Consider the following 16,018-nt stretch of genomic DNA (forward strand, 5'->3'; position numbering starts at 1 on the left):
GCAGGGTCGAATGAAAGTGGAAAAAGTAGCGGCTTATAGTCCAGAAATTACTGTAATCGGTGGAACAATTGATCAAATAATCAATTCTAAAAAATATTCCATATACCGATAGCCTATTTGCCATTGCTCCCATTGCCCTTTACACCAATTACACTGATGGACACATCAGAGCTCGGCTAATGACTACCAAAATAGAGGAATCGACCACTTGGCTGTGACATTGAAAACAAAACAAACTACCTGATGGAAACCTTGTTAAAAGTGTGGTTTTGTGCAAATTGTGCAAAAATGAGCTTGCATCCCACTGGAGCGCTTTTGTTGAATATGATCTCAATGCACGTTTTTTTTTTTACTATAGTCAGAACGGATTAAGTAGAAAGGAACGCTTGATTTGCTCACTGAGAAATCCCACACGACCGTTTATTATGAGCGTGTTCTCGGACTTATTGCGATGATGTCTTGATTCCTAATATATCTTGCCAAATTGTAACTATATTTCATAGTCTAGAGTGTCACAGCCGCTGTAACAGTAACAAGTTGATGTTTATGCCGCAGCCTAGCGTCTCTGATGTTGCCAGCTAATGACCGTCGCTCGAGTTTCCCCGGTTGATGGAGACGGGAGAACTTGCTCGTCTAACCACAGGCTGTGCTCGCTGAGTGCTGCTTCCGCTGTCAGCTCCGTCCTAATGAGTAGTTTGCGAAAAATGGTATCGTTGCAGTATTTGGACCCCCCGCCGAAACGAGGCACACAGCTGACATAATCCCGTAAAGGGGACCATTAAAGTCTGCAGCTGGGCTACATAGCTAGAAATGTTTACTTGCTTGCTTTTTAGCCGTTTCACTGCATCTGCATTATATTTGTCAAACTTTCTCCTCTCCTCTCCTCTCCACTCCTCTGTCCATTCCTAGAACCTGGAGGAAGAGCTGGAACTGGATGGTAAGCGCGTGTCGGAGGCCGAGAGCACGGCCAAACGGGCAGAGGAGGAGCTGGCTGTGGCCAAAGAGAGGCTACTGCTGCAAGAGGATGAACTGCAGACGCGAGCAGGTAGTTAATGAGACTTCCATCACATGCTACATTTACATTTGTTCATTTGGCACTTGTCCTTAAGAAACCGAGCAAATTTGATGTATTGACTGTGACATAAGCGCCAGGCTTATTCCAACACTGCGGCGCTAAGGGGGTGATGACGTTTGTAGCGGAAAGAGAAGCTCCATTTGTCAAGCTTAAGCTTAAGGCCGTTCGCTGACATCCAAGCATTAATGTCTTGAAGACATGCAGGGATGTGTCTCTCCAATTGATTGTCAGAAAGGAGCAGAGGATGAAGTTGGGGAAAGGCCATTGCATAGTTCAATATTTTTGTGAAAGACTTAAGGAGCACTTACAGGGACCAGATCAAGCCCACATCTTAAGATGATGAGCTTGATAACCTTTGAACTAGACAATTAATGAGAGCTGTGGAGACTAAAGGTCCTGTAAGGTGACTAAACAGACAGACAATAAAACCTGAACTGCCTAAAAGCACTGTTTTTGGCAGTACAATGACATACGTTAGCTATTACTGTAGGAATTTGTAAGTGATTTTGGTTATTATCAAGAAAAACAATGGCAAATGCTGAAGTATCAGCTCTTAAACCAAAGTCTGAGCTATTTTTGTTGTCATTATTAGATTTGTCCAAACAAATGCAGGGTCAGTTGTGCCAGGGATTTAAACTAACTAATAACTGAAAAAGTTGGGTCAGTCCAATTTGGGTTACTTTTTTGACCCAACTGTTTTTAGAGCGTGTAAGAGCATACTAGTGATACTCGGCCAGTATAAATATTATACAGTGTTTCTCAACTCTGTGAACAAGAAGTCCAACAAAAACACAAAGAAAGGGAAAAAAAACACAACCTCGTACTTTCATTCATCCTTGTCCAAACGTGCCCATATTGAGATTCTATCAGTGGGCGAAGGATTGAGCCTTGAGGAACACCTGATATGTTGGTACACTGAGAAAAATAGGCAAGGTTTAAACATTTTCACGGGCCAAAAAAGGGTATAAGTGAAGTGTACAAAAAGCATTGATTTATAGGTAGGCTACCACCTCAATCACAAACTATTGTACCTCTACAAAATAAGATCCACTTTTTTACTGAGTGTGAAGGTTCTGAATAGTTAATAAGGATGAACAAAACTTCCACAACAAAAACGTAAAGATACAAAATCTCCTGTTTTTATGCTCTTATTGAGATTGTTTCAGTGGGCCAAGGATTGAGCCCTGAGGAGCACCTGGCTTGTGGGTCCATTGAGAAAAACAGGGAAACGAGTATAGTAGGAATTCATTCATTCACGTATGTATCCGGAATGACTGGTTATTAGACTCCAAGGCAAGGTTCAACATTTTCCAGGGGCCAAAATGGTACAAGTATGCTTTGTCAAGTGTCCTGCTGCCTTTTATTGGCTAACCTGACTTCTACCCAGTCTTTTGGAATGGCAATTTTCAGTGATGTTTGTAATGTGTGTATTATTCTGTGTGGGCTTTAGAAGAGCTGCTGAATGTGGGCTGCAAGGTGTGTGCGTGCGCTGACGTGGAGGACCTGAAGAGCCAGCTGAGTCGTCTGCAGAGCAGAAACAGAGAGTTGGAGCTTCAGACGAGCGGCAGGAATAACGACCATGCACGCCAGATCCGCCAGGTAACACGCATCCTGCAGAATGTCTGTTTTGTTCATTTTCTGTAGCGCTTAACATGAATTCATTGTATGGGTGGGAACATTTGAAGCAACTGGGAAATCTTATAAAGGCTGAACCGGCAATATAATTCTGGACAGTGCTGGTGATAATGTACTCACTGTCTTAATAGCGAAAGTGAGGTAAACTTTCATTCTTCTTCACAATCTTCTACAACTAAGACCTAAGCACAAAAAAATGCAAATCATTCAGACCCAAACATTTTTTTTATGTTAGAGCATGCAGAAGGCTTTGATGCAGCTTCTGACCTGAAGAGGTCGCTTAAAGCAATGGTAGTTAATACAAAACATGGCCAGCAGGTGGCAGCAGAGTATAAGAGATCAACCAGGGCCATGTTGCCACAAGCACTTTTCCCCAGTGTTTTCAACAGTTTTGGGAATAGTGATGAAACTTAGCTATATTCTCATGCTAATTGCTGCAAAACGGAAACAGATACCAATATACTTTTTCCCCTGAAAACAGCCGTAAAACAGGCGGGAGCGAAGGGTTTTTTTTCAGTGAAAATGGCTGGGAGTGAATGAGTTGACATCCAAGAGACAAATAAGCATTAATGTGAACATGTTAAATTTAATTTTATTTTATCCTGTAGTTTCTGACTGTCTTCACAAAGCAAGGTTAATTCAAATTGGATTTGATTCAATTACTATAAAGCATAGTAGATTAACCGTTTTAAATTGAACAACAAAAGTGGATTTTCATCTAAACTTAATGGAAACATTATTGGAAGAATACCTATGTTTAAAAAAAATTAAAAAATCATTGAAAAAAAAAATGCTCGGCTCTCTTGTTGTTACTTTGTATTTCTGAATTATTGTATTGGAAAGTTTATGCAGGCGTACCTAATGAAGAGTCTGACTGATGTATTTCAGCACGCGGAGGCCCTGTCCAGTCTGCGTTCCGAGATGGTGAGGGCTCAGACAGAAGAGCTGCGTCGCATCCAAAAACATGCAGATGAAGAGCGGGACAAACTGCAGAGGGAGATGGACAAGGAGCGAGAGAGCCTACAGAGGGAAAGAGAGCAAGAAAAGAGCCATCTGGAGAAAGAGCGAAACCGACTGCGGCGGGAGCGAGATGAGGAGAAGGAGGCCATGCGGAAGGAGGCCGAGGGAGTCAGGGAGCACGTGAGGAGGGAAAAGGAGGAGGAGGTGGAGCGCCTGCGCAAGGAGCTGGACGTGGAGAGGGTCCGCGTCCGCGCTCAGTTGGACAAGCGCTTCGAGCAGGTGGAGGCGCAGAGGGCGGGTCTGCAGCAGAAGCTGGAGGAGGAGAAAAGAAGGCTGGTGGAGAAGGCGGAGGAGGACAGGAGGCGGCTGAAGGAGCAGGTGCGCAAGGCCATTGAGGAGGTGATGCGGAGACATGCGGCTGAACTACACGGCGTCCAAGAAGCTCTTAACTCGGAGAAGAAGACCAACCAGGAGGTCAGACTTCTTCTTTTTTTGTCACATGACACAATGGGACTGATTTACAAAAAGATTGAGCAATATAGCTGAAGAAGGGGGGAAAAGCAGCATATAGCGATGCAATCTGAAATCATTCAAGGGCTGACTTACAGGCAATCACAAGAAGGAGTCATGCCATATCGCCTGTGACATAATATAATATAATATATCCAATTCCCGTGACTCAGGGCAAGTTAAATCAAATAAAACATTGCTTTTATGAGGTTTCTGGCTTCCCCCAAATGACGGGTTCTTTAACATAGTAATTGTTTGTCTTCCACTAACACTTCCTATTCCATCCCTTCCAACTTCATTGTGTGCTTGCAGTGCTCTCCCAAATTTTCCATGGTGAAAAACGTCGGAACTACCTAAATCGTTAACAACACTTTTTAAATACGCCGTACTTTTAAACCTGTTCCTGACAGCAGCACACAATCTAGCACCCAGCTTCATTGCACAGTGTACATACAGCTCAGCAGCCATTGAGCAACGACTATTTGGAAACTTACTAAATCAGGCCCCCCCAAAAAAAATATTTATACCCTGGCCAAATTTTGACTGAAAGTAAAATTGTATTTATCGTTTCACTGAAATGAAACCTTTTTACTTTCTTTCTTTCTTTTTACATTCTGAAATTGACTGATTTATTGCAATCTTCTATCATCAATGCTCTAAAAGAATCTAGAGTGGGTAGTTTTACTTTTTGTGTTATCTTAACGTTTAAAACGTAGAGGTAAAAATAAATGAACAAACAAACCAAGAAATTTAAAAAAAGATTTGTAAGTCAAATATGTTTAAAAATATATATATTTTGATTAAAAAATGCCATTTCTTATTTTATATTGTTTATAATTAACTGGAGTATAATTAATTAGACAATTATTTAATAAGCAAATAAAAATTTATGTAAAATAGTTTTTTATGTTTTTGTTATTTATAATTAACCAGTAAACAAATTATTTAATTAGATAAATTAATAGAACATGCAGAAATAATAATAATAATGTTAATAATAAAAATAACAATAAATGGAACTTTTTTCAAAATGTATGAAAAGTAAAAACTACATTAACAAGTCTGCCACAATGCCACAATACAAGGTATGGTGAAAGATACAAATCAAAAAAAAAAAAAAGTAATTCAATTTTCTTTTTATTTTCTTCTATTATTTATTTTGTATTTGTTTAGTTTTTCTTCTATTATTGTTATTTTTACATTTAGAAATAGGCCAAAAGCTTCAAGTAGCATGTCATCTTTTTCATTCTTTAACAAAATATATTTTTCTCTGATGTTTTTTCAAGGTATGTGCACATCTAGAAGAGGAGAGGAGAAGAAATGGGGAGCTTCTGGACAGGCTGGAGAGGGAGAGACAAGAAAATGAGATTAAACTTAAAGATGCAGACAATGAGGTAAAGTGCGCATTATTATTATTATTATTATTATTATTATTATTATTATTATTATTATTACTACTACTATCAGAATGGAACTACAAAATTCGGCACTGAAATTTTACGATTCGGCACTGGAGACACATTTTGGGGAATGCATCCGTATAGTCACATCAATTCTCAATGGAAACTAAGATTTAGGATGGTGGACAGATTTAGTCTATTTCCATTACTACACCCCCCCCCCCCAATTTTTTTTTAGTTTTTTTAATCAGACCTCCCCAAATTGCAAATTTTCCCCAATTGTGCGCCGGTCTGGAATGTAGCACCCAACAAATAACTGACTCATCCAGCAGCCACACGTCTGTTCAGATCTTTCGTTTGAAGACGGCCGTGCATCATCAAGAAGAGAAGGACAAAGTAGCGCCAGAGACATCGTCCCCGTGCGGACCGCAGTACTCCCGCCTGCAGGAGGACCTGCAGCAGACCCAGAACCGCCTGACGCGCATGCGGGACGAGGCGGAGAAGCAGCGGGAAAGACAACAGAGAGACATCGCTTCCCTCAAAGCAGACAAGCACCGGCTAGAGGAGAAGATTTTGGAACAGAGTCGGCTGAACGCGGAGAGGAACCTTTTAGAACAGAGCCAACGCAACGCTGAGGAACGTATCAGGTAGCGGAACAAAACCAGGCCTGCTTTGGCTGCCATCATCATAGTTGAAATAAATACAGAGGGTATAAAGAAAGCATAAAATGCAACAAATGAGTATTAATTTTACATTTTAATCATCAGTGTCTCCTTTTGGTGATTATATCTCTTTATATTTGATTCTGGATGTGATTATTGTTATTATTATAGCCCAATAAAACAATGGGACACTGCAGTAATGAACAAAGGAGGATAATAAAGAACACCTTCTCGTTACATTTTGTGTAATTACTGTGAAAAGGTCAACTGGATAGAAAAAAATAAATAAATCAGACTACGAACCTCATGTATTATTTATTTAGTTTTGTGGTAATATGTACAGTGCTTTGTGACCGCTCCAAAAATAAAGTTGAGCCGAATGGAGTGGCAAGTGGTTGTAATTCCTCTACGACGCAAAAGTTCCACTTGGCTGTCAGTTAGCAAGTATTTCCTGTCTACTTTGCACTGACGCACCTGTGTTGCCGTGCTCCTCCAGGGCCGAGTGCGAGGATCGCCTCAGGGCGGAGTTCCGGATCGAGATGAATGCCGCCGTGGCCGAGAGCGAGCAGAGGTGGCAGAACCAGGAGCAGGAGTTGCAAACACAGATCGCCGAGCTGCAGAGTCAGCTCGATGAGCTGCAGGTGAGCCCACTTCACGGATGTCCCCGAACGCCACTGCAGCCAATGTGATTTTTGCCTTTGGCCTCATTCGGAGCCCATAGATTGACTCCTGCAATGACTACAAAGTAATCTAAATGTACACTTTTCAAATTTTATTTTTCTGAGCTGGTCACTGTATAATCTACATAGTGTTTTACGTCATTTTGCGATGACAATCACACAATGGCAACATCATTTAGCAATTTCTACTTACAAACAGACCCACCCTTAGCAACATCCTTTATTTGTTGGCAACACTGAAGATCAGAGACATACTGCATATTTTCTATTTTTTAACTCATTCACTGCCATAAATTCATTTAACTATTTCTATTAGCTTAACATTTTTTTCCACTTGTGTTAACGAGAGAATGAAAACCTAGAATTTTTTTTATTGTACATTTATAACAGATATCAAATTTGTGATTAATCATGAGTTAACTCCTGAGGTCATGCAATTAATTACAATTTAAAAAAAAATCGCCTGACGCCCCTAATGTTTAATAATTTTTTATTTTCTTTTTTAATCTTTTCTTTACAAAAATGTACTAGTGAAGTCATGCAATTAATTACAGTTAAAAAAATGTTTTATTGCATGACGCCCCCAATTTAAAAAGATACAAAAAAATTAAAAAATATTTTATTTTATTTTTTAAATAATAAAACTAACTACAATTACAAATTGTAATCGCCTGACGCCCCTCGTTTTTTAATATTTTTTTCTTTTCTTTTTTTAAAGAAAATTTTAATCGCCTAATCCCCCTAATGTTTAATAATCTTTTTTCTTTTATCTTTTATTTTTAAAGAAAATATTAAAAAAAAAAGTTAATCATAATTAATCGCATGACTTCACTTCATGATTAATCACAAATTTGATATCTGTTCTTAATGTACAATATTTTTTCTCTAGGTTTTCATACTCTTGTTAACAAAAGTGGAATTTTTTTTTTAACTAATAGAAATAGTTCTAATGAATTTTTGACGTCTATAGCCGCCAATGGCAGTGAATGAGTTAATTTCCTGGAGACATCAAGTCCTCGTGTCTCATTCCTGATATCCTTATTTTTCTCGCCACACAGACGGAGACAAAGAAGGGAGTACCTGAAGACGATCCCCATGGCAACGTTGAGTTTGACAAGCTCAGGAAGGAGGTCCTGGAGACCAAGGAGATTAACAAGAAGCTGAGGGAGCTGCTGCAGGTACTTGCACACGTCACATAAGCGTCCAGAGTTTCCAATCTCACACCACATCACCAAACAAAAATGTTACACAAAGTATATACTGTACTGTGGTTGCCTGTATGTGCCACAAGATGGCATCAAAGAGAAAAGATTAAAGCCTCGTTTCCACCGATGGTATTTTCCCTACTCTACACCAAAAAGTAGAGAATGAATATTGCAGCAACCAGAAGACTCAGACTGCATTCAATAATGTTAAAAAGGTTTGCGCCTCCTCTGTTTGGAGGCCATTGTTGTTCTTTCTTTCATCGTTAATGGCAGCTGCTTTCCCGGGGTGGTGGTTTGCGCAGCTGCACATTGATGACGACACGTCTCGAACCAATCATTTGCCTCCAAAATAATTACGTCACGCTTTGGAACTGAGATCTTTTTTTTTTTAGAACCGCAAAGGAGGAGGTACCAGAAAAAGCGAGTAGAGTCGGTGGATTTGTTGGTGGGGCTTAATTGAAGCTCCTCAACTCACTACACCAGTTCCTTGGTGCCTAGATGCCACCAGATGGCGCCAAAGACAACTTTTATTGCTTTTGTCTGAGCACAAAAAAGCAAACGTGTGTTTTTTTTTGTAAGAGAATAACAGAGGACCCCCCCAAAAAAAAAATCTGAGAATTTGCTAATGTTAAACTTCAAAAACGATCTGTTTAATTGAACATAAAGTCTGTTGTATAAATGGCAACAAAAACGACACTATATGTCGGTGGCATTGATACCAGAATAAAGATTTTATTTTTATTTTAAAGAACAAACCAAACAAATAATTTGGTTGTACAAATTAAATGAAATTTGATAATTTCCCACAGGGTCATAATAGTTTAGGAGTTTTCATTATTGTTAGTGTTGATTTCTTTTTGATGTTTAAAAAAAAAAAAATAATAATAATAATTAATTAATTAATAAATTTTGAGAGAGAGAGAGAGAGAGAGAGAATTTGTATTGAATTTACATAAGATGTAGTTTCAGTTAGTTTTCATTTTCTTAAAAGCATTTGTATTTTTACTTTGTTCCCGAAAATGCTTTTCCAGTGTTAGTGTTAGTCATTATGTCAGTTTTCGTTAATGAACTCCAATAACCTTGACTTCCCACCGCATACCTGACTCTGTCACAACCGCCACACGGTGATTTGGAGTCGCTGCTCTTTTTTTTGGACGTCAACTTAAATAGCGGCACTGTTAGCACACGCCCCCGTCACCTGAAAGCTCGCATCGGTCGTGAAAAAGATTCTTGTGTGTTGGAGGAGCCGCAAAGCCAGTGCTTCGCCGAGGAGAGGCGCAGCCACGCCGTGCAGCTGCAAGCGTTGGAGAGACAAGCCAAAGAAGATGTTCTGTCTGAGAGGAACCGACTCCAGACCATGCACCACCTGGAATTAGGTAACACGTGCGCATTCGCACACCAACGTGCATTGGCTCGGATGAATGGCCACGCATACGCACGCAGCGATTTGACATTATGTATTCAACAGCCAAGTTCTTATTGCCATGGATACATTTCACCATGGCAACAAGCAGAAGGCTACCTGTGACAAAGGGCTGAGTGGATGTTTTTTATTTTTTCCCCTTTTGCATGTGTGTGTGTGCGTGACGTCAGATAAGCAACGTGCAGAGTTGACCCAGCAGCACACCGAGTGGAGCAGACAGATGACCCAGAGACACATGCAGCAGATCGAAGACCTTCAGGCCCAGCTGCAAGCTCACACGCAGATGATGGCACTGCAGCAGGTAACGCACACTCATTTCCATCTCGTCCCCCTTGTGCGTCTATTGACCTCAACACTCTTACGCGTGCGCGTGCGCGCGTGTGCGCTGTCAGGACCTGAAGCAGCAGAACCAGAACCAGGTGTTTGAGCGGCAGCTGGATGAGAGTCGCTGCGCCATGCTGGAGCTGCAGAGAGAGAATGCCACACTCAAGAAGCAATTGCAGGAGAAGTAAGTGGAAAAATAGACTGCAAAAGAAAAAATATTCAATTGATTTAATGGCAGTTTGTGTCTGACCTTCAGCCACATTCCTAAAAATGTGCATGGGTTCATTGAAGACTCAAAATTATAACGTATAAAAGTGAGCATGAATGGTTGTTAGTGTACCAGTCCTGACCCGTGTCCAAAATCAGGCGGGATTTTTCTATTATTTGTCAATAAAAGCCTTTAAATTTCTCATGGGTACAAATGTGACTTTGAATGGTTGCTTGACTGGCGACCATTTCAGGGGTTTACCCCGAGACTCTTGTCCAAAAAACGCTAGAAAATCCCATTGAAGCGCTATAGAAAATGGATGGCTAAATATACACATGCTGTCCTGCCCTGAGGCTTTAATACGTTACCAAATTTTATAAAGTGCTTGCATTGAAAGGGATTATCTAAAGCAGGGTTCAGAAAGTGGCAGCCCCAGCGTTAAAGAAAATTTTTTTTTAATTTTTTACAAACAAATTTATTGGGAAAAAAACGTTGATGAATATACAACATACATTTTTCACAAAGAACGGAGGGAAACGTGAATAAAAATCCAAGAAAAATCTGGAGAAATCCAAAATGTGAAAAAATATATAAATAATAACAAAAATAAATAAATTAAATAAAATATGCAAGTCCAGGGGTGCCAAACATGAACATGCAGGGATCGAGTGTAGTTCTTAAGTTGTAATATCATTAAGTATCACTAGATGGCAGACATGGTTTAATGGTGCTTAAACAAGGGTCTTAGGCTGCAGACAAATCGGATTTCTCCGATCTGATTGGTCATTGCCATGGCTCAGGCAATGACCAATCAGATCTCATCTGCTTTCTGCAGCTGAGCTGCGATTGGTTGTTACCTGAGACCTGAGCATCTGTGATGTCATCTTCAGTCGACAGCAAGTGGCAAAATGGCCGCCCCCTTGAGATGGATTAAAAACGGCTGGATTTTGCTTCATAACTCAAATTCCACAAATGTAATATGAATCAGAATGTCATGTTTAGACTAGTGAGGTCACATAGAACATATTATTGTCAAGACATGTTTCAGGTTGACTTTCCCTATAAGCGCATGTATTTTGTCCATATCTAAAATAGCATTTTTGTCAAACATCTATGTAGTCCTAAGTGTCTGCCCAGTAGTAGTAGTTGTTTTTTTCCCTTTAACTTCCTATTGTACTTTGTTCAATTCAAATGTTGCTGCCAGTCAGGTAATTGAATGCAATTAGTATCCTGTTTTAAGTGACACTTAATCAACCCTCATTTTAATGCAGAATGAATTTGCAGGGGTATATCCAGCCATTTCTCTCCTCACAGGTCCATTCAGGTGAACCCTAAAATCGAAGCGAAAGAAGAGAAGAGCTCAGACTCGCAAAAGACCCGAGATGCCCATCTGGAGGACGAAGCGCAGCGCTTGAAGGAGGAGGTGGAGAAATTGAGGGTGGAGATGGAGACGCTGGAAGAGTCCCAGAAACTGTGGGAGGAGAGGAAGGAAGACGAGGACAAGGAGGAGCAAGGCGAGCAGGAGAAAAAGAAGAAGCCGCCGCAGGACGGGGACGAGGGGAGGAAAAAAGAGCTGGAGGAGATCAGGCAGGAGCACAAGCGGGAGATTCAGAATTTGGTGTCTGAATACAGCAACGCGCAGATGCAGCTGCAGGCTCGTATCGTGGCCTTGGAGAACGAGTAAGTAACGCGCGCGTGACTTGCGCATGGCGGCATGTTGATGGCTATTAAGATTGAGAGCATGTACGGTTTGCTCCAGGCTGCGTGAGCGGGAGGAGCGATGCAGGAGGAGAGAACCTCGATGTGATGACCTCCAGTTGGGGAAACTTCAGGAGAGACTGACGGAACGAGACCAGCTCATTAAACGATTAGTGGTACAAGAACACACACGCGCAGTTCCACTCCAAAATGGCAACCGCGAGGTTGATTCTTCTGGATGTGTTGTGTCGCATTTTGGTGCAATCGTGCCAAACAATCCCCCCCCAAAAAAAAATAGTAACCAAAACTTGACCTTTAGCTACAAGTGACCCGGTTTGCAAGTTTTTTTTAATTAGCTCATTCACTGCCAGCTCATTTCTAATTGAACTTTGACGTCTATAACCGTCAATGGCAGTGAATGAGTTAGAGATACAAGCCATCATTCACTTCCCTTCACTATAAACAGCACTTAGAAAAAATTATAAACAGTTCTCCAAAAAAAGGCGTCAAGCTGTTTACAGGGGAAGTCAACCCAAAAATGTTCTTTACATGTCGTATGCCCTCCAACAGTCTAAGCTTGGAATTCTAATTAATATTTATTTTTTATGTGGAATATGAATTAAGCAGCAAAATCTCAAGGGGGCGGCCATTTTTCCACTTGTTGTTGAGTGAAAATTACATAATTCAAATGATAAAGCGTGACAAAAAGTTACTTACTTTATGCTTTTCTAAAGAATAATATTAGGAAGTGCTATTTTTCCCCATAAAAAAACCACTTAATTTTTTCCAGTGTTTGGCGATGCTGGAACGGATTAATGGTGTTTCCATTCATTTCAATGCGGAATGATGATTTGACATAATTAAAATGGTGTGGATGAAGCCTTTATAAATCATAATGAGTAGGCAAATAGCACGGTAAATAAAAAATACAAAACAATAATAATAATATATATATGCATATGCATATATTCAAATGACTATTTTCGATCTTCTGCTATGAGAGGCAAGCAAGCAAATAAATCGGATTTTCAGACATGTCGACAACACCAACTGTAAACAAGCTCCTTCTTCATCCTCCTTCCCATCCCTCCATCCAGGAAGAACGGCATCAGCTGCAACTACACCCCCCTGTTGTTGGGGACAACAGTGGCCTCAGGCTCCGTGAGAACAAGCCCCGCCCTGGGAGCACCACGCCGACCATGAGGGTGAGAGAATGTGTGTGCGTGTCCTAGACATAATGAGTTCATCAAAATGTACTCCTTCCTGCCAGAAGGGGAAGTTGGACTCAAGCCAAATTTTATTTCTGATGCAGGCACTAAAGTGTCCAATCTGGACCCCTGTGTGTGCGCGCGTGTGTGTGTGTGGAGATTTTCATTTTGAATTGCACATTAATGTACTGTTCCAATCATTAACTGTTCCTCGTAAACACATTTAACGACTTGAAAAACATTTAATGATCTGACTCTTGATGCGAGGATGTATTGTAAGTGAATTGTGAATTTTGTCACCTGCATTCACTTTTGTTTTTCTGCATAAACTGCGGTATACAAACAGGGAAGTGGATCTTAAAATAACATTCCCAAAGCAAGGCTGGAATTTTCGTTTCTTTGCGGAGCAGTTTTGCAAATCAATCAACTTTGAAATTTTGTGTAGCATTTTTAATAATTCCTGAGACCATAAGCAAGGGTTTTAATAAACAATAAATATATAACAATATGAGTCCATTGATTATTATTATTATTTTTAAATAAAATCAAGAGTTTCTATTTCTTAAATTCACATTGTATATAGCAGCAAATTGTATGTTCATGTCGGCAAAGCTTAAAAAATTTTTTTTTTTTAAGATTTACTGTAAAGTAATTTTGTGAACATTTATTGTGCAGCCTTTGAAAGTCTAAATCAAAACTCAGAATCGAATGTGAAAACAAACAAATAGCATTACTGATATGATATTGTATATATTTACACTCATCTATTTTAAACTTAAAGGCTGATGCGTAACGTACACAGTAATTAATTTTCGGCTTCCTGTTCAGTTTAGCGAATAATTTTTTTCTTTCTCCACAGTCCAGACATTTATTAATTTGCCTATTATTTTACGGTGCAAAAGTTGGATATACGCTCCACTTTAACGCAGTCCCAGCCAGACATCTGTGAAAAGTGTACTCAGTCACTCATAAGCACTTAATTCCGGTGTTAAACGTGCTAACCGTTAAATCTTAAATTATCTTAGAAATTAGCATGGCTTGTAGCTTATGTATGGAGGCAGCGATTATGGTCAGGTTCAAACCGCAAAAAAAAAAGTTTGCTAGTCAACCTGGTGACTGACGGTTGTGTTATTACTTTGACTGCTAACTCACCAGATAGGCACACACTACACACTCGCACCCGTCGACGGGAATGCGCAACCAAGGGGCACAAAGGCAGAAGGGCAAGAACTGGGACGCCCAGACGTCGCAAACAGGAAACGGAAACAAAGCTGATGTGTGAAAACCAGGAAGTCGGAAGTCCCGCCTCCTCCGTGGCATATACCCCATTCCCACGCCTGCTCCTTTTTAGCTCAGTGCTCACAGACCGTAATGATATTGTCCTACATTGTTTTTATTTCACCACGCGCACTGCGGAATAAGAGGACTTACTCAAGTGGCCGCACGACTAGCCAGCCGAAGCTCTACTAGCTAGCTGGTGCGGGGGAAGTAGCTCTGACTACCCGCAGTAGATGTAAGAGACGCTTGTGAGTCAAGCCAAGCGAAACATTTTGGAACCATCTCCTCTTGATTCTCAGTTTTGCTATTCAATGTGTTTTGATGAGCTGCTAAATGCTTTTATTGATTTATTTATTTTTGCGAAACCACTTTTTTCGAGTTTGCCAAATTAAAAGCTGCTTCTGTTTTAACACGTCATTCTCTAACATATACTTTTGGATGATGGTAAAATCAGACATTGGGTAGGTTTCCATCTACTTATTATTATTATTCGAATTTTCAAGAATTGCGAAAAAGAAACTGAATGGAAACGCAAGAAATTCTAAAGAAAGGCCCAAAATGGAAAATGCGCATTTTAGCGATTGAAACGGGTTTTGCGAATGACTACAAGACCGGATATTCGTCGCACGTTTTGACCGATATACGTCACACGCACATTTGTAGTCACAATAAATGGCGGATGATAAAGTAGGATATGTTTGGGGAGACGAAGAAACACTATTCTTTTTATAATTAATTAAAGAAAAAAACATTAATGCAATTTTAGATGGCTTTATTAACATCAGCTCTCAATGTAACGACACACTTCCCTTACATGCGGGAGGGAAGCCAACAAGACAAACTACTTCCGTTCAGTCCGTCAAAACCAACATTCCCACCTGGAAACTCCCCATTGTCCCAAAAGTTCCGTCACAACAACGTCGTCTCGCTGCCCATATTTGCAAAAGAGGAGCGGACGGAAGGGGCTCTGGGTGGCGGAGTGGTTACCATCACTTGCCTTCGGTGCAAGTTGACGTGAGTTCGCTTCCTGTCTGGGAGACTTTATATGTGTGAGTGCACCAAAAAAAAAAAAAAAGGAGATGGTCCGTTTTGCGCATTTTCACAAAATTCGCAATTTCGAAACATTTGGATGGAAACCTGACTATTATTAATACAATATAAAAAGAAAGACAATAATGCCCACAAAAAAATATTAATTATTAATTCTATTCACCATTTTCTATTCATTTGTTTGTGTCCACAGAGGAAGCATGTGGAATCATCTCCTCGTGGAAGCAGCATCTCCTGCTCCGGTGCTTACGACCGCCTCCCTCCCTACTCATCCTCGTCTTCCTCATCCTTCTCCTCCACGCTGCCCCACCAGTCCACCTCCCACCCTCACACGTCTCCCCAATACTCCACCTCGTCTCTTCCGCACAAGCACACCTCCCTGTCCTTCAGCCAACACTCGCCCCCGTCCCTACCTCGCTCCCCAAGATCCCGATCCTCCTGCATCCCCCCCACGCCGGCGCCCACCGCGCCGCTGCCCGTCTGCCCCTCGCCGCAGACAGGCATTCGCTACGTGTCGCCCTCCTGCCAGGAGCCATATGCGTACCTGCAGGCGCAGTCAATCAGGTACGATTTGTTTTTAAAAATATATTTTAAAATATTGTTTGAAGTCATCAGACAGCATCAGCGACTTTTCTTCCCGCACGTCAAACTGGCGTCCCAATATAACATTTGCAATTGTGCTATTAAACTGCATTATTTATA

The 16,018-nt window shown here is 40.7% G+C and overlaps 1 protein-coding gene across 2 annotated transcripts in view; it reads left to right on the forward strand.

The window, feature by feature from the left end:
- The window catches only part of fam184b (family with sequence similarity 184 member B), a 31,655-nt gene that overhangs the window by 13,078 nt on the left and 2,559 nt on the right, over positions 1 to 16,018 (forward strand). The window contains exons 4-17 of one of the 2 annotated variants that reach the window (XM_086082690.1): positions 910 to 1,045; positions 2,526 to 2,674; positions 3,599 to 4,144; positions 5,467 to 5,574; positions 5,929 to 6,227; positions 6,739 to 6,883; positions 7,981 to 8,100; positions 9,371 to 9,503; positions 9,721 to 9,851; positions 9,943 to 10,058; positions 11,367 to 11,762; positions 11,842 to 11,956; positions 12,878 to 12,985; positions 15,510 to 15,880. In XM_086082690.1, coding sequence (XP_085938816.1) covers positions 910 to 1,045; positions 2,526 to 2,674; positions 3,599 to 4,144; positions 5,467 to 5,574; positions 5,929 to 6,227; positions 6,739 to 6,883; positions 7,981 to 8,100; positions 9,371 to 9,503; positions 9,721 to 9,851; positions 9,943 to 10,058; positions 11,367 to 11,762; positions 11,842 to 11,956; positions 12,878 to 12,985; positions 15,510 to 15,880 — 2,873 coding nt within the window. The remainder of the gene's footprint in view (positions 1 to 909; positions 1,046 to 2,525; positions 2,675 to 3,598; positions 4,145 to 5,466; positions 5,575 to 5,928; positions 6,228 to 6,738; positions 6,884 to 7,980; positions 8,101 to 9,370; positions 9,504 to 9,720; positions 9,852 to 9,942; positions 10,059 to 11,366; positions 11,763 to 11,841; positions 11,957 to 12,877; positions 12,986 to 15,509; positions 15,881 to 16,018) is intronic. The other variant, XM_086082691.1, reaches the window with a different exon arrangement.

The sequence above is a fragment of the Leptonotus elevatus genome, chromosome 8, assembly GCF_054856555.1.
Source record: "Leptonotus elevatus isolate MCC_2025b chromosome 8, RoL_Lele_1.0, whole genome shotgun sequence".
Classification (NCBI taxonomy): Eukaryota; Metazoa; Chordata; class Actinopteri; order Syngnathiformes; family Syngnathidae; genus Leptonotus; species Leptonotus elevatus.